At 36.3% G+C, this 24,971-nt stretch overlaps 1 protein-coding gene across 1 annotated transcript; it reads left to right on the forward strand.

Annotated features, from left to right (window-relative positions):
• The first annotated feature begins 18,712 nt into the window (after positions 1-18,712).
• Positions 18,713-19,529, forward strand: LOC115968924. Its single transcript, XM_031088468.1, has one exon. It carries the CDS (start codon positions 18,749-18,751, stop codon positions 19,430-19,432), a length of 684 nt encoding a protein of 227 aa, XP_030944328.1. The 5' UTR covers positions 18,713-18,748; the 3' UTR covers positions 19,433-19,529.
• Positions 19,530-24,971: the final 5,442 nt, after the last annotated feature.

The raw sequence follows: 24,971 nt of genomic DNA on the forward strand, positions 1-24,971 counted from the left end.
GTATAAACTCAAGCAGGGCTATGATAGCAATGTGAGGATGAGGCCGTTAGCCATAGGAGATCCGGTGCTGAGGAAAGTCCTGGGGGCCACTAAGAATCCAAATTGGGGAAAACTGGGACCTAATTAGGAGGGGCCATATCAGATCACTTCTATCGTAGGAATAGGAGCCTACTATCTAGAGGACCTAGATGAAAAACCTGTACTCCATCCTTGGAATGTAAATAATCTCAAGAGGTATTATTATTAATAAAAGTGTTTCAATTCAAATATTTTCTTTTAACTTACGTCAATCATACATCCTGTACTCCTGCATCCTATGATTTATATTGAATTGTTAAACAGAAACTAAGTTATGCCAGGTCCTCGGATCGCGAACTTAGTGGAAATTAACATCCTATGATTTATATTGAATTGTTAAACAGAAACTAAGTTATGCTAGGTCCTCGGATCGCGAACTTAGTGGAAATTAACATCCTATAATTTATATTGAATTGTTAAACAGGAACTAAGTTATGCCAGGTCATCGGATCGCGAACTTAGTGGAAATTAACATCCTATGATTTATATTGAAATGTTAAACAGAAACTAAGTTATGCCAGGTCTTCGGATCGCGAACTTAGTGGAAATTAACATCCTATAATTTATATTGAATTGTTAAACAGAAACTAAGTTATGCCAGGTCCTCGGATCGCAAACTTAGTGGAAATTAACATCCTATGATTTATATTGAATTGTTAAACAGAAACTAAGTTATGCCCGGTCGTTGGACCGCCAATTTAGTGGAAATTAACATCCTATAATGTATATTAAAACGTGGAACAGAAGCTAAGTTATGCCAGGTCCTCGGACCGCAAACTCGGTAGAAATTAACCTTCTATGTTGTGTATCAAATTATTGAATGGTAACAGAGTTGTGATAAATCTTCTAATCATAAACTTGACGGAAATAATGCCCTATAACATTCATTAAGGAGTCAGAGAGAGAGCTTTGGATGCAAGATTGGCATACAATGAAGAAGGTGGTTGAAATGAACCCATACAAAATTACAACGACAAGGTGAATGAGTGCAAAGATAACATGGAGCCGCCAGAGCGATAAGAAAATGAGCAAAAAAAGTCCTCTATTAAGTGTCTATTTAAAGTTACAAAACAGGTTCTATTTTTTTAATTTCAACTGGATCTGTGGGGTCTGGTTGGCGGGTAGGTCCGCCTCCGAAGTTGTGATTCCATCTTTGGCTTTGGTAATGCCCCCAGTTGGTAGAACTGTAGAGTCCAATTCCTGTTGAAAACCCTGGGAGGCCGTCTTTGCCTCCGAAGCGGTGGTGGTCTTGTCTGGGGAAACTCCTGGAGGGGCTAGCCCCTCTTTAGTCGGTTCCGGTTGGCCGCGAGGAGGAGAATTGTGAGGCAAGACCTCCTCGTTAAGGTTAATAGCTGGAGAAGGAGCATCAGCCTGATAGGGTTAAGGAGATGAGGGGCGTATCGCCTCGGGGTAATATACGTTCTCTGGCCTACGTAGCTCAGATGAGGCTTCAACCCCAGCACGGTTAAGAGCCTCGCTCCAAGTTCTTGCGCAGTAGATGCGGCATACCTCCGGAACCTCGGCTCTCAAAGCCTTCTCAGTTTCAGCTATACCAACTTCGTAGCCTCTCTGCTCGGCTTTGTTCATTGCTTGTTCGGCGTTGATTTTCGCTTTCTCGACTTGCTCTTTGAGCTTTTTAGCTTGCTCCCTTAGGTTCTGAGTTTCCTCTAGGTGCTTCTTAAGAGTAAGAGTTTGCTCCTAAGTCTTCTTCAGCTCGGCATTCGTCTCACGCAGAAGCCTTGCTTGTTCCTCGGCCTGCTTCTGGTAGCCTTCTGATGCCGACTCGGCGCTCTTGCGAGCTTCCTTTTCGACTTGTAGTTTTTTCCTTGCGTCGACCAAATCCTGTTCAGATTTGGACAAGGTCTGTACAGCCATTACCCTTCTTTTCCTTTCGCCATCTAGCTGATCGAAGCAAGCATTGAGCATCTGATCTAGCTTGAAAGTATTTTGGATGATCTGTTAAAAAAAAAAAAAAAATGGGGAGTTAACATTATAGTCAATGAAAGTGCGTATTAGTGAGTAGCAGTCATAGAATGAAACAGGATAAAAGACAGCTTCTCACCATGCCCAAATATCGTTTGTTGTCGAGGATGAGTTCATTCTTCCTCATATTCTTTATCTAGGCCATATCTTTTGGGAGCAATAAGGCTTCCTCTATGGCCGAGGCTACGTGACACCCAATGCCGCCGTTAAAGTCCCTTATAAAGGCATCGTCTCGCAGGGGCTCCCCACCATGCATAGGTACTGGCAACCATGCTTGTGGCTCAAGAGGTGGGGAATCAGATTTCTCTTGGCCCCGCGTGGCTGGGTGCTTAGTTTTCTGCTACTTTGCAACTCGTTGGTCATCCTCCTCTCGAGTGGGACGAGACTTGCTCGTATCCGCCACCTCCTTGCCCTTCTGTTCCCTGCGTTTTTTCTGCTCAGCAGCGTTGGGAAGCGCTGGTTGTGGAGATGAACGAGGAGGGTGGCGAGGAGCTGGAGGAGGAGACCTGGCTGGAAGAGATGAAGCCTGGGATGGTATTGTTTTGGCAGGTGCAGACTTTCCCGGCTGACCTTCCATCAGCTCCAGCAAGCTTTTCTGGGGTTTCCTTTGTATCCCCATCTCGTCAGGGTCTTCCTCGGGGCTTGTGGGCTGATCAAAAATTCCGAAGTCGTCCGAGGACTCAGATACTGTTACAACGATTTCCTCGCCTTTTCCTTTTTTCCTTCCCCTTTTTGTTCCCTTTTTCCTGAGGGAAGGTAAGGGTGAAGAAGGTCCCACCGAGACGCTGGCTACGAAAAGAGGCTCTGTGCAAGATGTGTACTGGGGAAGCGGAATACCCTCTGGAACGATAAACCCTTCGTAGGCAACACTGATACGGTGAAGCCGAGGATCACGTGCTCTAATCACGCACTTCGGCGCCTGAAAGGAAAAAGAAAGGGGGGTATAGCCAAGAATTAAATGTGCTACCCGGAGCTGACCATCAGCCTCGTTCACGTATATTTCAGCTTTTAATAACCTATCTAGGCTCGCCTTATTGACTAATCTGAGATTGGGCTTCGTGTAGCGCCTATCTGCAAAACCGTTGATTCTAAAGTTAAAGTTTTAGGATACAAAAATAATAAAAGTAAACGAAATGTGTTCACGAACTAAATAGTATAGATCTATAAACTTCGCGCCCACCTGGTGTTCCCTCTACTGTCGGACAAGGTAAACCATCGTGCCATTCCCTAGAGAAAATAAGGAAATCCTCCTTTAGGTTCTTATTTGAAGTGGGGAGGCACTGAATTAGCCTTACTTCAGGATATCTCGACTTGAGATAATAGCCCTGGTCAGCTAGGCGATGAAGGTTGTACACTCAATTCACGTCATGATGGGTTAGCTTTAGGTCTATTCTCTTATTCAGAGCGTCTATGCTTCCCAAGACCCTAAACATGTTGGGAGCACACTAGGTGGGGGATAGCCTAAAGAAGTTGAGGTAACTCCTAGTGATACTATCCATGGGGATAGTCATCCCGCCCTCAATAAAGGCGATCATGGGGATAACTACTTCCCCAGTTTGCCTGGCATCAACCCACTCCCCTTGGGCTGCGTACCTCATCCCTACCATTGGGGGGATCTTGTACTTAGAGCGAAAGTTTCTAATACCCTCCTCGGACTCAATGAGACATCGAAATGGATTCTTCTGTTTCCCCATTTTTCTAAAAAACTTAGTAGAAAAGACTTTTGGGCTTGAAACGGAAGTGGTAAAAACTTCAAGAGGACTTACAGGTTCAAAGGAAGGGTCTCGGATAACGTACGATTATTAGTAGTCGCCAGGAGAATAACGAAGACTGGAAGAAGGCAGGTTCAATGTATGAGCTCTGGAACCATGTAATCATCGAAGGGAAAGTACAGGTTTAATCAGGGAACGCCTTTATAGTCATGTGAGGGCTGTAAGCGGTGAAATTCCCGCTCACAAAACAAGGGAAGCCCTCTGCTGTTAGATTTAGATCTCACCGTCGAACGTGGGAGACAATGGAGTTGTCAAAATTTAATGCTGCCAAAATCGGGATGCTGAAACGTCAGGGGCATGCCCCAAAACGCACACAGGTACAGGCTTATGACGTCAAAATCCACCTTCTCTCCCGAGGAGTCGAAAAGTAGGATTTTGAAGGACTATTGTGGGGATCGTTCGATCAATAGGCCCATAAAGTTCAGGATTGATTCGGGAATGTTGGGCCCGTGGCCCATCCGAGGATGCATATCCGTCCGAGGAGGCCAAGTCAGGTCATAAGGTAGTTACTGAAGGAGATGGTAGTCAACATCACAAGGGTAGGGTTCTGTATCCGTCCGAGGACACCATACTCCTCGGCAGTATGCGTCCGAGGACGATCAGGACGTGGTCTTATTGCAACCAGACCTTAGAATTAGGTCACCGTAAAAGATAGAATAACCGACCCAGGATGAAAGAGATAAGGTAAACAAATATCTATAACTACAGCTGCCTCTGCATTAATGACCTCTCAACCAACTCTCTGGCCGCATTAATGTGGAGGTGATACCTGAACAGTAAGGAAGCAGCCTTACAGCTGCCCATAGGAAGTTCTAGGAGGTGCTAGATGGGACAGAAAGAAATCCTCCGGATCCAACCTACATATGTGCGGTGAGGATGGAACACAAAGGGGGGTATATAAACTAAAAGAAGAGCATGAAGAAGAGGGGATTGGAACAGAAAAAGAAAAGAGAGAAAAACACAGCCAAAAAGGAAGAGAGCAAAAGTAGAGAAAAAGAATTGTATTGATCATTAAAGAAAACGATCGTTGTACCAACTTTTGACCTTCAATATACGTGAGAGTGAATCTTTTTAAGATACCACAGTTAACCTAGTTCTTTACACCCACGCTCTACAAATCATATTGTCTGGGCCTTTTTACGTGCGAACCCAACACTATTAAGATTCGTTGCAAATCGCGTCCTTACAGTATCTTTAAAAGGAAAAAAAAAAAAAAAAGTACTAACAGCACTAGTATGCGAGAGGTCAAAAAAGTTAAGAACCTACTTTATCTATTTTACCATCTCATTTTACAACTCACTCAACATCCTAGTTTCTATTTTATATACAATTTATTAAAATAATATAAACTACAACATTAAATAATATAAACAATTCAATTCTCTCTCTTCCCCCATCAAACACATACAGTCACTTTCCTTTGTTCCTCTGTCTCTCTCTCTCAAGCAAACCTAGCAGCAATCACCACATCTAGCAAACCAACCATTGCCAACAACCACCTATCACCAAAGCTCAGGCTCCAACACCACCAACCAATGACCAAAATTGAACCAACCAACCACCCACACCCAAATCCCAGCCCACCGACCCAAAATTGAAACCCACTGCCACAACCCAAGGCCACCCAAACCCCCCACCAAAATTCCAAACCGTTGCCACCCCCATCGATCTGGCCAAACACCGATCCAAACCAACACCTAAAGATCCACTACCCCAAATCCACCAATCAAAACCACCCAAACAGCCACCAAAATAGCACCCAAACCCCGCCACACCAACATCTAAAGCCACCCAAACACCCAGCAACCACTGACCATCAAACCCAAGACCCATAACCCACAACCCACAACCCATTCAAACCCAAGCCTCAAACATCGATTCAACAAACCCATGCCCACAACGGCAAAACCTAGACCCACAGTGAGCAAAGCCCACCACCCACGGTGAGCACATCTCACCCACGACACACGGCAAGCAAAACCCAGATGTCTTTGTCACCCACCCATGACCCACTACCCTAAAATCAAACATCAAACCCATGATCCACTACTCCAACATCAAACCCACGACCTATCCATGCCGATCTGAGAGAGATGGACCGAGATAAAGAAAGGAGTAAGAACAAAATAGAGAGTGGGAAAAGAGGAAGAGAGAGAGAGAGGTTGAGTAATGAGAGAAGAGAGTCAGGGAAGGAAAGATCTGGGTTCGAAGAGAAATAAAATATTTTAAATGAAGTTTGCAATCAGCAATAGTGGGGTTGTATATGTACCATCTTACTGTAGCTAGGATGTAAATTTTTTTAGAAAAAGTTGTTGAGGTACAAATTTTCAGACCCTAATTTCATTAGCCCACTCAACAAAATACCTATACAAGCCACATAAATTATTTTGGGCCCTCACAAATATTTCTCAAATTTTACTCAATATTTCCATATATTACCTAACTTGGGCTCTCCCAAATGTTTCCCATACAAGTCCCATAAATTATCTTGGGCCCTCACAAATATTTTCCATACAAGCCCTATAAATTACTTTAGGCCCACACAAATACTTCTCATACCATTATCAAAATTGGGCCACAAAATATACTATCTTTACAAAAGCCCAAACTTATTTATCTTGTGGGCATAACCCCAAAAGGTCCATACAATCTTACTAAAGCCCGTTATTACATGGCAACCTAAAGTCTGTTGCTACACAACACTCTTTCAAAACTCGTTGCTACATGGAATATTTTTACAAAGTCCCAAACTATTTACAAATAGCCCAAATATTATTCTGACAACTATTTACAAAAAGCTCAAATACTATTTTGACAACCATTTATAAAAAAAAAAAAACCCATATACTATTTTGGCAACTATTTACAAAAGCTCAGTATTATTTTGGCAACTATTTACAAAAAGCTCAAATACTATTTTGACAACTATTTACAAAAAGCCCAATACTATTTTGACAACTCCTACAAAAAACTCAATATTATTTCAGCAACTTTTACAAAAAGTCTAATATTATTTTGGCATCTTCTATCAAAAAAAAACCCAAAACTATTGGGCAAATAATTATTCTACCAAAGCCCAAATATTATTTGAAAAAAGAATTATATTATGCTCGAAGCTCAAAACTATTCTTTGGCAAAAACATATTTTGATATACTAAATTCCCTACCTCATGGGAAACATAAATTACTTATGACATTATTACCCATATTTCAAAACTATTTCTCCTACAAAATTTATGGGAACTACGCTTATTTTTCCATAAGAAACCCTAACTACAAAAACCCATGTATATTACAAACCCATGGCAAAACTATTCATTTTGTAGGGATGAACAAGCCTAAAGAAGCTCAATAACAAGGCCCAGCCGAGACAGCCAGCCCATGTGCTAATCTTAGCAACCAAAGCTCACTTGAGTAATTAAAATGGTTAGACTAGCCACAAGTCAAGTTTCAGCACAACTAAGTTGACAGCTGAGACCCACTACCATCACTTTCAACTTATGAAATTGGATCTAAAGGGGACACGTGTCTAGCTGAGCTTACACCCTTCCTTGGCAACAAAATTTTCAAGATTACTAATGTGACATAAAGCTGTGCTAACAATACATAAAGCTGTGTGGCTAAAGCCAGCCATGCTCTCTTTTCTCTAGCACAATCAATCAAAGAACAAGGGGTAGCCATGGATAGACCATGAACCTTTCGCAAGGCAAAAACTGCCAGGTGATTTTAAGTTCACCACTCCCAAGAATCCACTAATCAACAATCAAACAGTTACAAGTATAATGATCTTTCCAACTACCCTAGCTATCCCGAAATACCAACCTACAGTTGAACCTTCACTCCAATATCCAATTGGACTTGATCTTGTAGTAGCCTTCTTCCCTTTGATGCACAAATCTCTAATCTATAACTAACCCTTTGCACGGATCTCAGTACGTGACAACTCTAGCAACTTGAACAGATGTTGTTGGTTGCAAAGTTCTTCACTTCATCAACAATGAAGATAAGGAAGTACTTGGTTACAAAATCCTATAGTGTACAAACACAGTAGCTTCTCACAAATAAAATAAATCTCTTTATCTCTTTATCCATGTGTGACGACTCTTAAAGTACACTTTATATATGTCTAGGGTTGTGAAAAAAGAAATCCTAAATAAATACAAAAGACTGGGCCGAATTTCAGGCCTGGAAAACTGAAAATTGTAAGTCTCGATAGATCGAACTGTTATCGAGCTATCTATCAAGCTTCACATTAAGTCTCGATAGCAGGCATATGTCATGCTATCTGTTGAGGCTTAATGAATGGCTTTTCTTCACTTGTTTCTTAGACCAATCTTTATGCTTTTTAATACGAATACTTGATATGCTTTAAGTAGCATATTTCTTGATGTATTAAACCTATCTTAGATCTACCTAATTACAAGTAAAGTGCATTTTGTCAAAGGTTAGCCAATTACATAAAATATGACCCTAAAAATCTCCTCCTTTAGCAATCCGTGACAAAAACACAAGCATAATTATGAGAGAAGTATCAAACAAAAACCTCCATAACTATTACAAAAGCCAAAAAGCCAAAAGTACATAAGCCTAACTAATACAATGAGCTCTTGAAAAACTTTGCAAGAAAAGAGATCATGGCATAATAGACTTTCAACCTGTCTTTTCTGAAACACTTAAACAAGATTCATCAAGACATCAAGTGTGAAACATAGACAAGTTGTATACAAGAAGAAACATGTGTATAAAGAGAGAAAAGAAACAACACATGTGAGATAAGGTGAAGAACATACATCATATATATATATATAGAAAGAAGCAATACAATGTATGAGTGAAAAGGTCACAAGACCATTGTACGAGTAAAGAGAAAAGATACAACAAAACCTCACTACATCACTCAAAAACACTCTCCCCTCAACTAGTCTATCTCTATGCTAGCTCTCCCCCTAACAAAAAGACTAATCTCATATATAAAACTACTCCCCCTTTTTGTCATGAGTGACAAAGGGTGAATCACTAAGAGGGAGTCATCTCATCATCAATCTCGAAGGAAGAAGCATCATTATCATCATCATCATCTCCACCATCCAAAGAAGACTCAGCTGGCTCGGGTGAGGGAGAATGAGCAAAACCACCAAGGTGAGACTGGCGGCGAGCGATGCGACCAATCCTAGTGTTCATCTGACACATCTCATCAAAAAGATGGTCAAGACAACTACCAAAGTTAGCACACATAAGTTGAAGCTGATCCATGATGATAGCGAGAGAAACGTCAGCTTTAGATGGAAAAAAGGGAGGAGAAGATGAGGAAGACGATCTAGAGGTAGAAGCAGCATCCATCGAAGTAGACTCCACATGAGGCCATTTGGCAACCAACTGTGCATCAATCCTCGAAATAGATTCCTTGCTGATGGCACCCATGACATAAAAAGGAGAAGAGAGAGGAATAGTGACATGCACGTGTGTGATAGTTGAAGGAAATATTAGCTTATCACAAGTGGTAGTATCTTGATAGCAATCTATCATAGATCCTATCATGTGTGAAGGAAAATCTATAGAAAGATCTTCCATGAGAGAAAGAAGAAATCGAGTATGAGGCTTGGTGATAGTGTTATAGTGAAACCGTGGAGTAAGAACAAAGGTCATCACCATATTAAGGATCTATGGACAATTAGCAAACTTAGTGGTAGAGAAATTTAGAGTTTCTCCCCACATGGCCTTCTCACAAAAGAGTGAGATCCTCTCATCTCGAGAAACAAAACTAAGACAACAGTGACTAGGATAATCAGGATGATCAACCCTAGGAACATGTAGTACCTCGAAAATGAACTCCGAGGTGACTAAGATATGTGTACATCGGAATACCATAGTAAACCTAGGTATAGAGGTATTGATGGCATGTATGTTGGAGTAAAACTCCTAAATGAACACACTGGGACACCTCTTAGTATCTCATATAAAGAAGCCCAACCCCAAGAGCTAAATGCATCAAGTAGAAGAGTGTCTAGAAAGTCAAATAGAATGACCTGGCATTCTAAATGAATTGCCCAATCAAAGAAGTTCTCAAAGAAGTCATCTCTGGCCTTCTCATCACAGAACCTCACGGAATCAAGAAGAGAGGGAGCAAAAGAAGAAGAGGAAGAACCACGACGTCTTATTGGGTTATTGGAGGAAACAGAATTTTTAGGTGCCCTAAGAAGGAAACTAAACCAAGCGAGAGAGAGAAGAGAAATAGAGAGACACAGTAGGAGAATAAGGCACTAGAGAGAAGAAAAGAACGAAGTGCAATGCATGAACTTGTTACATGCTAAAGAAAATTGCATCATAGGTAAAAACCTAATCTGAACTACAGTACTCACAAGGTATAATCAGTCACACAATCCTAGAATGCATGAAACATTGTTATAATGAACATAGAATGTAATGCATGAGCATGTGAGATCAATTTATCAGAACCCAACCCAAAAATCTTAGCAAAACCATAAAAACCACAAAAATTTCCTAAAACCTAAAACCTAGGTCACAAAAATGCATGAATGCATGAAAGATGAAGAGAAAGAGAGTTTAGAGAGACTTACCTGCAAAATGATGCAAGGATTAGACCAAAAACTTGATGGGTAGAGATATTTGAGAGAAGAAATGATCGTTTGAGTAGAGAGAAAAGAGAGAAGAATCGAGATATTTGAGTGAAGAATAAACCAAGTCGAACCTCGAGTATATATAGAAACAGGTAGCTCAATAGATCGAGAAGGTATCGAGGAGGTTTCGAAAACTAAATCTTGATAAATCGAGCAGGTATCGACGACAAAACAGGCTCGAAAGATCGAGAAGGTGTCGAGCAACTATCAAGCAAACAGAGACTTTAGAGAAGAGGCTTGATGGATCAGGATATCTGTCGAGAGGTATCAAGAAAACCCAAAAATTATCGATAGATCAAGAAGATGTCGAGCAACTATCGAGCTTCTACCGAGAGTTCAGAAAAGATTTTTTCAAGGAAAAAATCACAAGAGATGAATGCAACAAAAATAGACACTAAAACAATCAATAAAAGAGCATGTTAAGCACTCAAACACATCATCAACTCTAGATGCAAAGCATTCCTAGATGAAAATATATATATATACATATATATAAACACACTAAGCAAGTCTAACAAATTTTATTTCAAAAACAAGTTTAGACAGTTCAGAGAGCATATACTACCACATGTATTTCTTATGATGGCTAAATCACATTGTACCTATACAATAGTATCAAGAGTAGCAAAAAGTATGCGTGTTGTGTGTGAAACTTTTGCAAGAGAACATAAGTAAAACATTATATGAAGAGTAATGTATAAGAAGATCAAATACATTCACACATAATCATAACTGTTTGATGAGGACTATATCGTATAACTCCCACACCTCTTAGAAACACACTTGCAACCATATATGAAAGCATTTTGACTCTTTTTGCTTCACATGTTCTTCGCATATTTTTCTTTTAGACATAACACGCATGGGTAAGTAAGAGAGAAAAGAATAACCCAATTATGAAAGCCAAACATCTTATTTTTGCTGTGCAAGTGCTACACCTTATCGAGCACGACTTTTATGAATATCACACAAATGTTGTATGATTGATGAGTTTTAGTGGTAAGATGGTTATTTATGCCTTTATCTTAGGATTTTGTAATCATTCCCGTCAAAAAGAGTGATTTAAGTTATGAAAGATAAAAGATTAACGAAATTATACAAATCACATGAAAGAGCCACAAAAGCTCACATTGCTTAGTTGTGCATGAAAATGCTCATCTAAGTTACAAGAGATACAAAAGTTAAGAACTTTATTTCGATGACCATCCAAGGTACACAAGTACCAGTATACATAGACAGACACTGTTTTTGTATTTTCCAAAATTTTCCCTTTTTTATTAAAAAAAAAAAAAAAGCATAAAGAAAACAAACAAGTAAACAAACAAAGCATAAAAAACTAGATTGCCTCAAATCACAACTCACACCATGCATTAGATGAGGAAAGTGAAGGAATCACTTGGAATCTTTTTCCTTCCAAATGGGAAACCTGGATGGAAAGCCTTTCTTTTGCATGAACCTTTATTTAGGTGGATAAGGAAAAGAGTTGAAACCATTTATGTTAAAGAGTAACATGACCGCCTTAAGAAGTTCTCCAAAAGGGGCTAAAGAAAGTTGGAGTTGATTTTGGTTCCCAAAAGATAACACACTATTGCCATGTTGAGTGGCTAACCACTTATAGCAATTTGGACTAGTGTGTCTAGAATGCTCTACAATAGTGACGGCAATGAGGTTTCTTTGGTTGAGACTTCTTGTTGGTGGGGTGATGATTATTCTGCTTAGTCTCTTTCTTACCAACCTTAGGGGGTGCTCCTAGAATGGATTTTCCCTTATCACTTTTATCCTCACTCATGTTTTCAATCTTAGGATCGGTTACATTAGAGTTATCATTATTAGTAGGGGAAACAAAAATAAATCTGTTTAAGGCATTTGAAGGGGTATTGCAAGAAGAGAGAGAATGATCATACTCGAGACCTGTTTTGTCAGATGCAGATTTCTGGAAGTTGAGCATTTCATCCAACTTGGCACTTGAAGTCCTTTCCAATTGTGCTCTTACTTGAAACAGTTCATCATCCAGTTTCTTGGTCTTTTTAACAAGAAAGTTGTTCGCAAACCTCAGCACTCCAGTGTTTTGATTAGCTTCATTAGCCTTGGTGGAGAGTTCCTCTCTTCCAACTCCACTTCACTAAGCTTTCTTGTAGCTAACCAGTAAAACTTCTCATGCTTCTTAGAGACCTTATACAATTTAGAGTAGGTAGTGTGGAAGTCACCTTGCTCATCCATCTTCTCAAAATTTGATTCTATCAGCTCTTCTTCCTCATCAATTAGTTCTATTGCTTCCTCAGTGGACTTAATAGTAGCTGTGAAAGCACTCACTATCCCATCTTGATCACTTTCATTAGAATCTGTTTTTGGTTCCATATCACTCAAAGTGGCAACTAGGGCTTTGCTTTTGCCAATGGATTTGAGATATGTGAGACATTCTTGCTTCATATGTCCAAATCCTTGACACCCATAGCACTTTGGCCTAGTAGGAACATTATTGCCTTAACCAACATCCTTGAATTTTCTTTTGCCTTTGTCTTGGGACTTGAATTGAGAGAATCCAAATTGTTTGCAATCCTTATCACTTGCTTTAACGTTCACATTTTTTATGAACTTCTTGAATTGTCTAGTGATAAAAGATTTGAGCTTAGTATTCTCATCTTCAGATGACTCATCATTATCATCATTCTTAACCTTCAAAGTCATGTTCTTGCCTTTGCTACCCTTGCTAACCCTAGTTCATAGGTTTGCAAATTTCCAATTAGCTCTATCAAATGTATAAAGTCAAGATCCTTTGATTCTTCTATGGTAGTAATCTTGGCATGGAATCTCTCTAGAAGAGATTTGAGGATCTTTCCAACAATTTTGGGCTTTGGAATCTGTTCTCCAAGATTGAAGGCTGAATTCACTATGTCCTTGAACTTGACATAGAATTCATCGAATGACTCATCCTCATCCATCCTTATTTCCTCAAAAATGGTAGTGAGCCTTTTGAGCTTGGAGTTTTTAACAACTATTGTGCCCTCATAGGTATTCTGAAGAATAGTCCATGCTTCTTTTGCATTGCCAATGGAAGAAATCTTCTTGAATTATTCATTGGTCACAGCGCTAAACAGAGCATTCTCTACTCTACTATTAAAATTTACAGCTTTGAATTTAGTATTATCCCATGTTGCTGGTGGCTCTTCAGGTTTCTTCCAACCTACTTCAACTGCAAGCCATACTTTCTTATCTAAAGACTGCAAAAAAACTCTCATGCGTACTTCCTAGTATGCATAGTTAGTACCATCAAATAATGGAGGAATAATCAAGGATTGCCTACGATCCATAACAACAGAGGTCAATGGATCATACGGCAATGATTAATACCTAATCAGAGTGTGCTCACTTTAATACCACTTGTTGGGTTAAGATAGCTTGACCTCGGTTAATTAATTAAATTATCCAAGTTGATTAATTAGGTTCAATTTCATGCAAATCATGAAAGCACTAACAAATCAACAATTAAACTAAATGTAGCGGAAATTAAATTGACACATTTGTTGACAAATGGGGAAAACCTCTCGCAAGGCAAAAATCCCACCAGGTGATTTTAAGTTCATCACTCTCAAGAATCCACTAATCAACAATCAAGAAGGAATCTTACCAACTACCCTAGCCTATCCCAAAATACCAACCTACAGTTGAACTTTTTCTCTAATATCCAATTGGACTTGATCTTGTAGTAGCTTTCTTTCTCTTGATGCACAAATCTCCAATCTGTGACTTTGCACAGATCTTAGTATGTGACTAACTCCAACAACTTGAACAAATGTTGTTGGCTGCAAAGTTCTTCACTTTATCAAAAATGAAGATCAGGAAGCACTTGGTTTCAAAACCCTATGGCATACAAATGTGGTAGCTTCTCATAAAGAAAATAAATATCTTGGTCTTTGTATTCATGTGTGATGGCTCTTAAAATACGCCTTATATATGTTTAGGGTTGTGAGAAAAGAAACCCTAAACAAATACAAAACCCTAGGCCAAATTTCAGATTTGAAAAACTGAAAATTATACTTCTCGATAGATCAAGTTGTTCTCGAGCTATCTATCGAGCTTCACATTAAGTCTCAATAGCAAGCATCTATCAATCCATCTGTCGAGATTTAATGAATGGTTTTTCTTTAATGAATGGTTTTTCTTCACTTGTTTCTTGGATCAATCTTCATGACTTTTAATACAAACACTTGATATGCTTTGAGCAACATATTTCTTGATGTATTAAACCCATTTTAGATCTACCCAATTACAAGTAAAGTGCATTTTATCAAAGGATTAGCCAATTACATAAAATATGACCCTAACAATGTACCAAACACATGAACCTTAATGGGGAAACTTAGGGAAATATGGTTTGGAGGACACCAAGGAGATCTCTAGCAGAGTTTCCAGCAGAGGACTCTAAGATTGACACCTGACTTAGGGTGACACAATCTACCCTAAGAAGCTCTGATACTAGCAGCAAGACAACCAAGATCATTAGCCTAATACATGCTCTAATCTTAATTTACGAAAAACTTCTCTATTTTCCTCTCTCTCTCTCTCTCTCTCTCTCTCTCTCTCTCTCTCTCTAATTTTCTTATGCTCTTAATGAGGTTCTGAGTTCTTAGTTTCAAAATTAGAAACTAAGCTCTTCAGCCCCTAGCTCACAAATACCCCTCACACCTCTACTCATAAGCTCCCATCCATCTCCCAGTAGAAAGTCCCAGCAACTTCACTAAATACTCTCTCTCTCATACTACCAAAATGACTCTCACTATTCACTACATATACTATATTCATGAGCATACCTTGGCATAATAATGATCTTGTTGCACTAGCTGGAATCTCTCTCTTTCTCTCCCTACATCTCACACTAAGCTTTCTCCATGACTTGTTATAATGGACCCCATGTTGTTTGTCTATTCCTTTACTATTGAAGGCTATAATCTATTTGTTACCAGAGAGTTTTCCCTCATGTTGCTATAATGGAGGACTTTCTTTCAATGGATCCCTCATATGATAATTTTGGAGATGTAAACACTCTCCTTAATTTACGAAATAATTAACGGCTGGAGATTTATTATATTCTGTCTTATATTATTGTTGGAACACTTTACCGCTGGAATATTTTATTGCTGGAACATTTTACTACAGGAATATTTTACTACTGGACTATTTCTTTATTACAGTAGGCTTTTCTGTTGTGCTGACGTGTCTGCTGTAGGGAATGTTTTGGGCTATCTTATAGTCCTTGCCAGTCCTAACCTAGGCCCAAGGCATAAAATAAGGCGAATTTCTCAAAAGTTTCACTAATGGCCTTTGAGCCATGCTTCAAGCCCATTGTCGAGTCTCAATTTAGGTCCCTAACGCAACTACAATCTCATTTGTTAGAGGGAAAACTTTTCCGCCCCCAACAATAACAACTTGGCAAGAGCATGTTTTTATGGGTTTGGTGGTTAAAATAGCAATTGAGAGTTTTTAAACACCCCATGCTAATGCTGTAATAAAAATTTGGAAAAGTCAAAAAATAATTAAATCATATTAAAAAAAAGGGTATAACAAACTAACGAAGGAAACATGCGGATGTGGATGTGGATGTGGGTTGATGATTTGATTTGATGAGAGTTTTTAAGATGATGTGATGTGTAATTAACTGGTACATAAAAGAATATACTAATGCGTAGACAAGGAGGATAAAAAAAAGGATTAAAAGTGAAAATAAAGAGATAAGTTTAAACATGTTGATCGGTTAAGATTAGGGTTATTTAAATTAATGCTATATTAACTAGGGCATTACTACTAGAGGGGACATTCTTTTATCTAAGGGTCTTAGATCACTTACATCAAATGGTGCATAATATATATATTGTGTAAATATTAACTAGGGATTTACACATTCTTGTAAAAAAAAAACTATTCTCTCTGTCTCAATTTGTTTATCCTCTATTCTATTTTGAAATGTCCCAAAATATTGTCTTGTTTCTAAAAATAAAAGTCATTAATTTACTAATGTTCCTATTATACCCCTACTTTATTTTCAAAACTATTTGAAAAGAAAACTAACAAATACTTAAAAAATCAATCTAATTGGGCATCTTTAAAGTTGCCTCGTTAAGAATAACTCTTTTAAAAAAAAATTGATAAATTTATTTAACGGTAGTTTTGTAAACTTATATATATTTTTATAAGATAGACAAGACAATAACTAATAATGTTCCCTTAAAAAGTTTGACTTTTCAAACATGATAAACAAATTGGAACGAAGAGAGTATAATATAAGTTAAAATTGTGTAAATATGTATTGTTGCTATAGTAATTGTGTAAATTTATACTTATACTATTCATTTTTTATTTTTCTTTATGTATACTAATTTTGAAAGAAGAGATTAGATGATTGTTGTTATATGTGAAGAAAGATAAATAATAAAGAAAATTTAAGAAAATTTTATATTTTAATTAAATATAGTATAATATAAATTATCTGGTGTAAAATATTTTAAAAAATAAATATGTAAAATAGAAGAAATGATTCATTTGACTAAAATAGACAAAAAAAAATTTTACACGAGCTTTCTAAGATTAAACGCACTTCCCAGACGCACGTTTATGTTTTAGAATTTTTTTTTTTTTTTTTCAAGTTGTAACTTTTTGACTTTTCTTCGATGGACAGTGCTCTCATGCACTATTTATGAGTTCCACAAAATACACTTTTCAGCAATTTTTTCATTAAAAATAGGTCTCACGATACTATTTACATATTTAAAAATTATTTTATTACAGTGTTTTTCAGTTTTCAGTTCAGTTTTCAGTTTTCAGTTATATCCAAACGAACCCTAAGTAGCCTGTATGCGCTGGCCCTGCGTGTGTATATGGTTCAGTGGATGTATGCTTAATAGTCAGCAATCTAAGCTATCGTTGATCTGGACTAGAACCTGGTGTCCTGTTCAGCGATTCTTCCACAAGTCATCTTATTTTTTGCTAGAATGTCCACAAGTCATCTAAGTTGGGCTTGTTTTCTCTGACAGATACCAAGTTTTGTGTGTTCTAGCTATTGATTATGACGTTGGTAATTGGCCTATACAGGTTTTTCCAGACTTTGCCTCTCTCCCAGGGTTATAAATATCAATCTAGACATGCCAAATTCCAATTAAAGATTTGATTCATTTGACTAGTCATCAATCCTTATCCAAAATGACTGTGGAAAGAAGGAAACTTATCATGAAACCCCAATTTTCAACCTTTCATTTATATTTTATAGCGTGCACTTACTGGACCTAGTGGACTATGACCACCGATTCAAAGGACCTTTATTTAAAACTAAAATGGTTGAAATTGTTATATACTCCGATTATTTTCTTTTGCAATGAAAAGGTGATCAAAGATTGCTAGAAAAATAGATGGAGATTAATTTAGGGTATTAAATAAGGATTAAGATCCTCTCCAATTATTAAGATAATTTTATTATCAAATTTCCGAAATACTACTATTCATTCAAATTTGAAATGTGAACTAGATAATTGTCACGTTTTCAACATATATATATATATATATTTAATAATTATTAAAATGGGTGGAGAAGGGGAGATTCCAAAACCTAGTTCTCTTTATTAAGAAAACTAAACAATGTTATTACTCATTAATATCGGTTAGACTTATGGTTAAGTGATTAAATTCACCATTTCCTAACAGCTTAAACTTTTGAGACAATCAGTAATTTAACAGGGTATCAGAGCAAAAGGTTCTGAGTTCGATCCTTAGCTTTACTCTACCTCCCATTTAAAATGTTAAATTCCCACTTGTTAGGCTCTCACTTATTAAGGGAAAGTTTACGCTTACAAGTGAGGGGGAGTGTTAGAATTATAGTTAAAAAATGAACCCTTAAGAATCAAACCCTTAATAGTTTAAACTTTTAGGACAATCGGTAATTTAATAATATCCAACCCTTAACATGCATGTCATCAATAATTTTAAATAGATATCATAATAATGATAATTAATGTGTTTTTAAATATTTGGTCATGTGGTTAAGAACCTTAAAGTTTAGTGGTATTGTTTGGTCTTGTTTATAAGGTGAATTGGAATTCAAATCATACTTTTCCATTTATTGTAATGATTAAATGATAAAAATAAAAAATAAAAAAAAATCAAACTAGATACAGAACTTACCATGAAAATATCCCAAGAACTTTCAATAATGAACATCTTACTCCCTATATAAATCAATGAGCGGTGCTCCATTTCTTGTACAAAACCGAGTAAAAGAACAAAACAACTATGGCTCACCACATGTTTTTCCTCTCTTTCCTAGTAACCCTAGTCATAGCCACGCAAGGCATTTATGCAGTTGAATATGTTGTCACCAACACCGCCAGGAACACTCCTGGTGGAGTTCGTTTCAACAATGAGATTGGGTCTGAATACAGTAAGCAAACGTTGATTTCTGCCACAAATTTCATATGGAGCCTCTTCCAACAAAACAATGCTGCGGACAGAAAGAACGTGCCCAAAGTGAGCTTGTTCATTGATGACAGGGATGGAGTTGCATTTACTAGCAACAACGAGATCCATGTTAGTGCAAGGTACATCAATGGCTATTCTGGAAATGTGAAAACCGAAATCACTGGAGTTTTATACCATGAAAGTACACACATATGGCAATGGAATGGAAATGGACAAAGTACTCCAGGAGGATTAATTGAAGGAATTGCTGATTATGTGAGGTTGAAGGCAGGGTATGCACCTAGCCACTGGGTGAAGCCTGGGCAAGGTGATAGATGGGATCAAGGCTACGATGTTACAGCTCGATTTTTGGACTATTGCAATAGTCTTAGAAATGGGTTTGTAGCTGAATTGAATAAGAAATTGAGGAATGGTTATAGTGCTAATTTTTTTGTTGAACTGCTAGGGAAGAATGTTGATCAGCTCTGGAAAGACTACAAAGCCAAGTATGCAAAATAAGGGTGCTGATTGAGAGCAAATCTATATGAATAAAATGTTGTATCATGGAATTACATAAAACATGAGATAAATAAATGTGCTTGGATTATTACTTATATTGCCTTCATGTACAACAGTTTTAATTTTTTTTTTTTTTTTGGTTTCTTTTTATTGGTTTTCTTTTTACCTTTCTCAGTTTGAAATTTGAACTATGCAAGATGCAATGCAGATTCTCAAGACAATACAACCAAGCATATATGCAACTTTCATTACAAGTTGAAAAATGAAAACAAAAACAAAAACCTCGATGCAACTTGAAGGTCTTACCAATCTGTACAGTAGCTAATCTGTTTAATTACAAGTTGTTTCATAGTTCTTTTATTTTTTTTGGTTACAAAGTTGTTTCATAGTTCAATAATAGCTCTTCTAATCAACATATATATATGTAAGCAGTCTTCTACAGCAAGCAAATATCATAACTAGCACACATACCCTTTCATGATTTTTGCCCAAGACACAATTAAAGACTGATATTTCATATTCTCAAAAGCAAGCTAGCTTCCAAATAGCAACAATATCCTTGCTGCAAATTAAGGGGAGAAATTCCTGCTTTGCAAATTAAGTGGGGATCAGAAATTATTTTCAGAGCCACCAATTCTCAACTCTGAATCTAGCCAAAATGGCAAAATACCCATTTTGTTGAAACTTTCTAGCAAAACGCCACCTGTCTGAAACTATTTAGGGATATGTCCCTGTTTTGAAACTCGATTTTTAGAATCGAGTTACAATGAAAAACTTGATTTGCCAAAAATCGAGTTTCTTGAAAAATCCTACATGGAACTTGAGTTCCATGCAGGATTTTTTTTTTTAGTTTGATTGCCTATAATTTGATTTTCGTCAAATAGAGTTTTTCATTGAAACTTGATTTTTAGAAAATTGAGTTTAAAACAGAGTCATATTCCTAAATAGTTTTAGACAAGGGACATTTTGCTAAAAAGTTTAAGCGAAAGGGATATATCCCCATTTTGGCCATTTGAATCCTCTTCACTCTGCTTCCTAATTAAATTTCTTTTAACTAGGTGAAAATTTTCTCATGCTTCTAATTGCACCATCGAAATGTCTTAGTAACTCAATAATTAACTTCCCGATTAGCCCGAGGTGTAGTTAGAAATTTATACTTGGTGGGGGGGGGGGCAGTTTGTTGTAATTTTTTTTAGAATCTCCACCAAAAAAATTATAGTATTAATACAATAATCATATCAACTTTGATATATCATCACATTCTCAACAATTATTTAGTTCACTATTGATATATACAAAAATTTTACTATTATTTTAAAAACTATCAACCCATTATTATTTGTAATATTGAATATTTCCTATATTTTAATTTTTTAATGAATTATTTAGCAACTAATTTCAAACCCAAAAAAAAAAATCAACTTAAAAAAATGATGACATAGAGAGATAAAATATATTATAATATAGCAAGCAATAAAAAAATTGAAGAACAAAATCTTGATAAACAAAACATTTTCATTAAACTAATTAGAAACGCAAAAACTCATATGGTCAAATTCATATCATAATAAATAAAAATAATAATAAAAAATAAAAACAAAATAAAAATCTAAATGCCCATATGCTTGAGTTTATTTGGTTGTGTTGAGAAGTGAGTTAACGTATTGACTTGAGAGAGGGCAGTGTAGGCTAGCTGCAATAGGGAGAAGTACTAAAGGTAGCTTCTTGAGATAAAGAAAAATGGAAAGAAAAAAAAAGGGTAAGTTTTTGTTTGAAGAAGTGATAGAAGGGTTCAATATTTCAAGACTTTTCATCCCTCACACATACACACAAAACTCTTTGCATTTTAATTCACAATTTTCACCTCTTGCACTTCTACCCCTTTATATATATCCACTCATAACTTTTTATATCATCCCATATCAAATACACACAAACCAAAAATGATGTCATTTACCATCAATCTTTCAACGACATCTACATAGCTCTAACATTGTTATCTTATTTAATCCTAACCCGTATGAGTTGGCTACAACTAAGGAATGGGGCATACATTTTATATTAAGTGACAGTGGCAATTAAGATTTTGATATTAAGATCATACTTTTGGATTTGTAAGTTTTATAAATGGTGTGATTGATTGTGAGTGTTTGGAATGCGTATTTTGTTTTAGAATTAAGAAAAAAGAGAAAGACACATTTTATATCAACTTTTATTCTACAATGTTCCTCAAAAGTTTTTTTTTTTTTTTTTAACTATTTCTCATTACTTCAATTGAATAATTATAATGGATATGTGTGTGCAATTTATAATTGTTGTTTTTTATAATTAACTCATTACTAATAAAATTCTATAATAGTTATACTATAATATATATACAACATTTTTCAAAATTATCTTACATAAAAAATTATAACATTATTTATGCATAGCACGAATAACATATTAGTTAATAATAAATTTTTTTTTTTTTTTTTTAAAAAAAGTAGATATTACACTTAGGTTGTGTTTGGTACATGTAAAATATTTTCCGGAAAATAAATATTTTTCGGAAATGCTATTTTCGGGAAAGGAAAATATTTTCAAGTGTTTGGTTGCAATATGAAAATTGTTCTAGAAAATATTTTCATGTGTTTGATAACATTTTGAAAATGCTATTTTCCACCACCACCCACACAAAACCCACCACCACACAACAGAAAAACCACCAAAACACCACCACAACAACAACAAAAAAATCAGAGATCAAAGAGAGAAAGTAAAAAATCAAAATCACAAACAAATTTTATTACAAAAATTTCATTATATACAATTTAAAGAAACAGATTTCTACTCAAAACAATTCATTGAACTTCATACAAATTTGGTCAAACTGAGAGAGGGAGGAAGAGAGAGTGATCGAAAACTTCAGGGAAAGAGAGACGACGACGAGATCATTGGTGCGATGAGATCGAGATGACAAGATCGGCGGCACCGGTGAGCTTTGGGTCGATAATGAGAACAAGATCAATAACGACAGCACCGATGAGCGACAAGAACGAGATCAGTAGCGAAGGCGCCGATGAGCTTTAGGTCGAGAACGAGAATGAGAACGAGAACGACGGTGCTGATGATCTTGGCGGGACAATCTCGGTGGCGCGAACTCGACGACGCGATCTCGCCGGCGCGTCTGGGGTAGGGCGTGATCTGGGCTCTGGGTTCGTCGGCGAAGTCGAACGCTACTCTCTCTCTCTCTCTCTCTCTCTCTCTCTCTCTCTTTGCGCGTGAGTCCGAAAATGGTTTGAAGTCTCTCTCTTTGCACGTGAGTCCGAAAATGGTTTGAAGTGAAAATTTTGATTGAAAATCATTTTTGACATTAGAGGGGTATTTTACGATCAACGCGGAAATTGATGTCTGTTTGACCCAATTTTCTGTGCTTACCAAACACCCGCATTTACAGAATAGCATTTTCGGAAGTAATTTGAAGCCAAAACAAACACAGCCTTAGTATGGGTTTGGATTCACGTCCACGGCCATGTTTTACACTGTAGCGCGTTTTTAGCTTTTTTTTTTTTTTTTTTTTTTTTTTTTTTTTTTTTTTTTTTCTGGATGCATTTTGCACTGTTCATTGTCCATGAACAGTGATTTTAGGTTTATGAACAGTAAAAAACAAAGTAAACAGTAATTTTTCACACATTAAAAAATTATTTTGCTACAGTGTTTTTAGTTTTTAGTTTTTAATTTTCAGTAAAAATAAATTGTATCCAAACAGACCCTTAAAATTATGAATGTGGGAATGTGTGTATGGAATGTACATATTTTTATAGGTGAGAACAATTTCTCTGGTCCTTTTATGTTAAGGAAATAGACATGGTAAGGATGTTTCTTGCAAAGAGAGATAAGGGAAACTGGGGTAGAAGCTCAGGTTGGGCCCACTCAAGGAGCAAATTTCTTCTTATCCTTCCTTTCTAATGGGAAGGCTTCAATCTTGACTGGTCAAATTTCTTTTTTTTTTTTTTTTTTTTTTTTGGAGGAACGGGTCATCTTTGTTAGGCGTGCATAGGAATGATATTTAATTTCCTTAACCCAAATTTATGCGCAATTTACGGGTTGGTCTCTTGTAACGAAAATACACAAGCATCTAACGTGTTTTTAGGAGGATCTGCTTTATTCAAACCCTCCCAAAAATATATGAAAATGACTGTAGGTGTTTTTCCTAGGAAGGGGAAGAAAATTCAATTTTGTTAAAAGATTTTGAAGGCATCTAACTGTTCATTAACGTATACTCTTTCTCACTTTATATAGATTTAGATACAACTTTTTCATGTGACTTATAACTCAATTTTTCTTATTTTTTATATTTCCAAATGAGACATAAAATGTTCAAATATTTTTTTTTTTACTATTGTAACTATCAAATTATCTGTCAAATACCTTATAATTCAATTAGCACTTTTTTATGTTTCAACAAAAATATCTAAAATTCAAATCTTATCTTCCTTAACTATCGAAGGATTATCAAAAACAAAAATACTCTAAACTTTCTAGAGCAACTTCACAATGAAGTTTTTTTTAAACATCCTAACCATTCATAATTAAATAGATGTTTGGGATTTTAACACATAATCAAAATTTAAATAACCATTGAATGGTATTACTTTAGTTTCCATTTACAATATTGATGTGATGAAATCTAAAATCATTCATATAACCATGAATTATTAGAAGTAAACTGTATGCTAGAGTTAATTTAAAATTTTGAGAAGATCCTAATCCGTTTTACACATGTTTTGTATATAGAAACCCATCATGCATTTTATATTACTCTTAATAAAATTAAGAGTTTTCAAAATACCTAGTAGAAGTTTTAGATTATATTAAGAGTAATGCTATAGTCACAAACTATTTTACAACATTTTTACAAACGGTTGATTTGGCCAACTTCTTATTGGTTTTCATATAGGTCCACTATTAACATCACTTTTTCATTTACTAATAACCACATCAGCAGTTTGTAAAAAAATTTGTAAAAAAGTTCATATTGCTAGCATTACTCATATGTTAAATTTGTTAATCATGAACTGGACTAGATAGAAGGTTAACCTGGTGTCTTATTCAGCAAGTCGTCCACAACCACAAGTCACCTAAAATATTGGGCAGGTTTTCTGTGACAGATGCCAAGTTTTTTATCATTTGGTTTTAGATTATGACTTTGATAATTGACTTTGTTGCAAATATTAATCTAGACATGCCATTATGCCAAATGCCAATTAAAGATCCTATCCAAAAAGAAAAGGAAAAAAATGCCAATTAAAGACGACTAGTTATCAGACCTCGTCAAAACAAATAAGATGGTGAAAAAGAAGGAAACTTATGAAACCCCACTACTGTACCACCATTTCATTTATTCATTATTATAGTTTGAAGTTTGAGCCATCAGTTCAACCGACCTTCAATTCAAAACTAAAATTGTACGCGTATGTCCAAATAAAAAATGGGGACAAAATTGGCCTCTACCCTTTTCGGATAAAATAAATAATATTCTAACCTCTTTCCCAAA

Source organism: Quercus lobata, chromosome 11 (genome assembly GCF_001633185.2).
Source record: "Quercus lobata isolate SW786 chromosome 11, ValleyOak3.0 Primary Assembly, whole genome shotgun sequence".
NCBI lineage: Eukaryota > Viridiplantae > Streptophyta > Magnoliopsida > Fagales > Fagaceae > Quercus > Quercus lobata.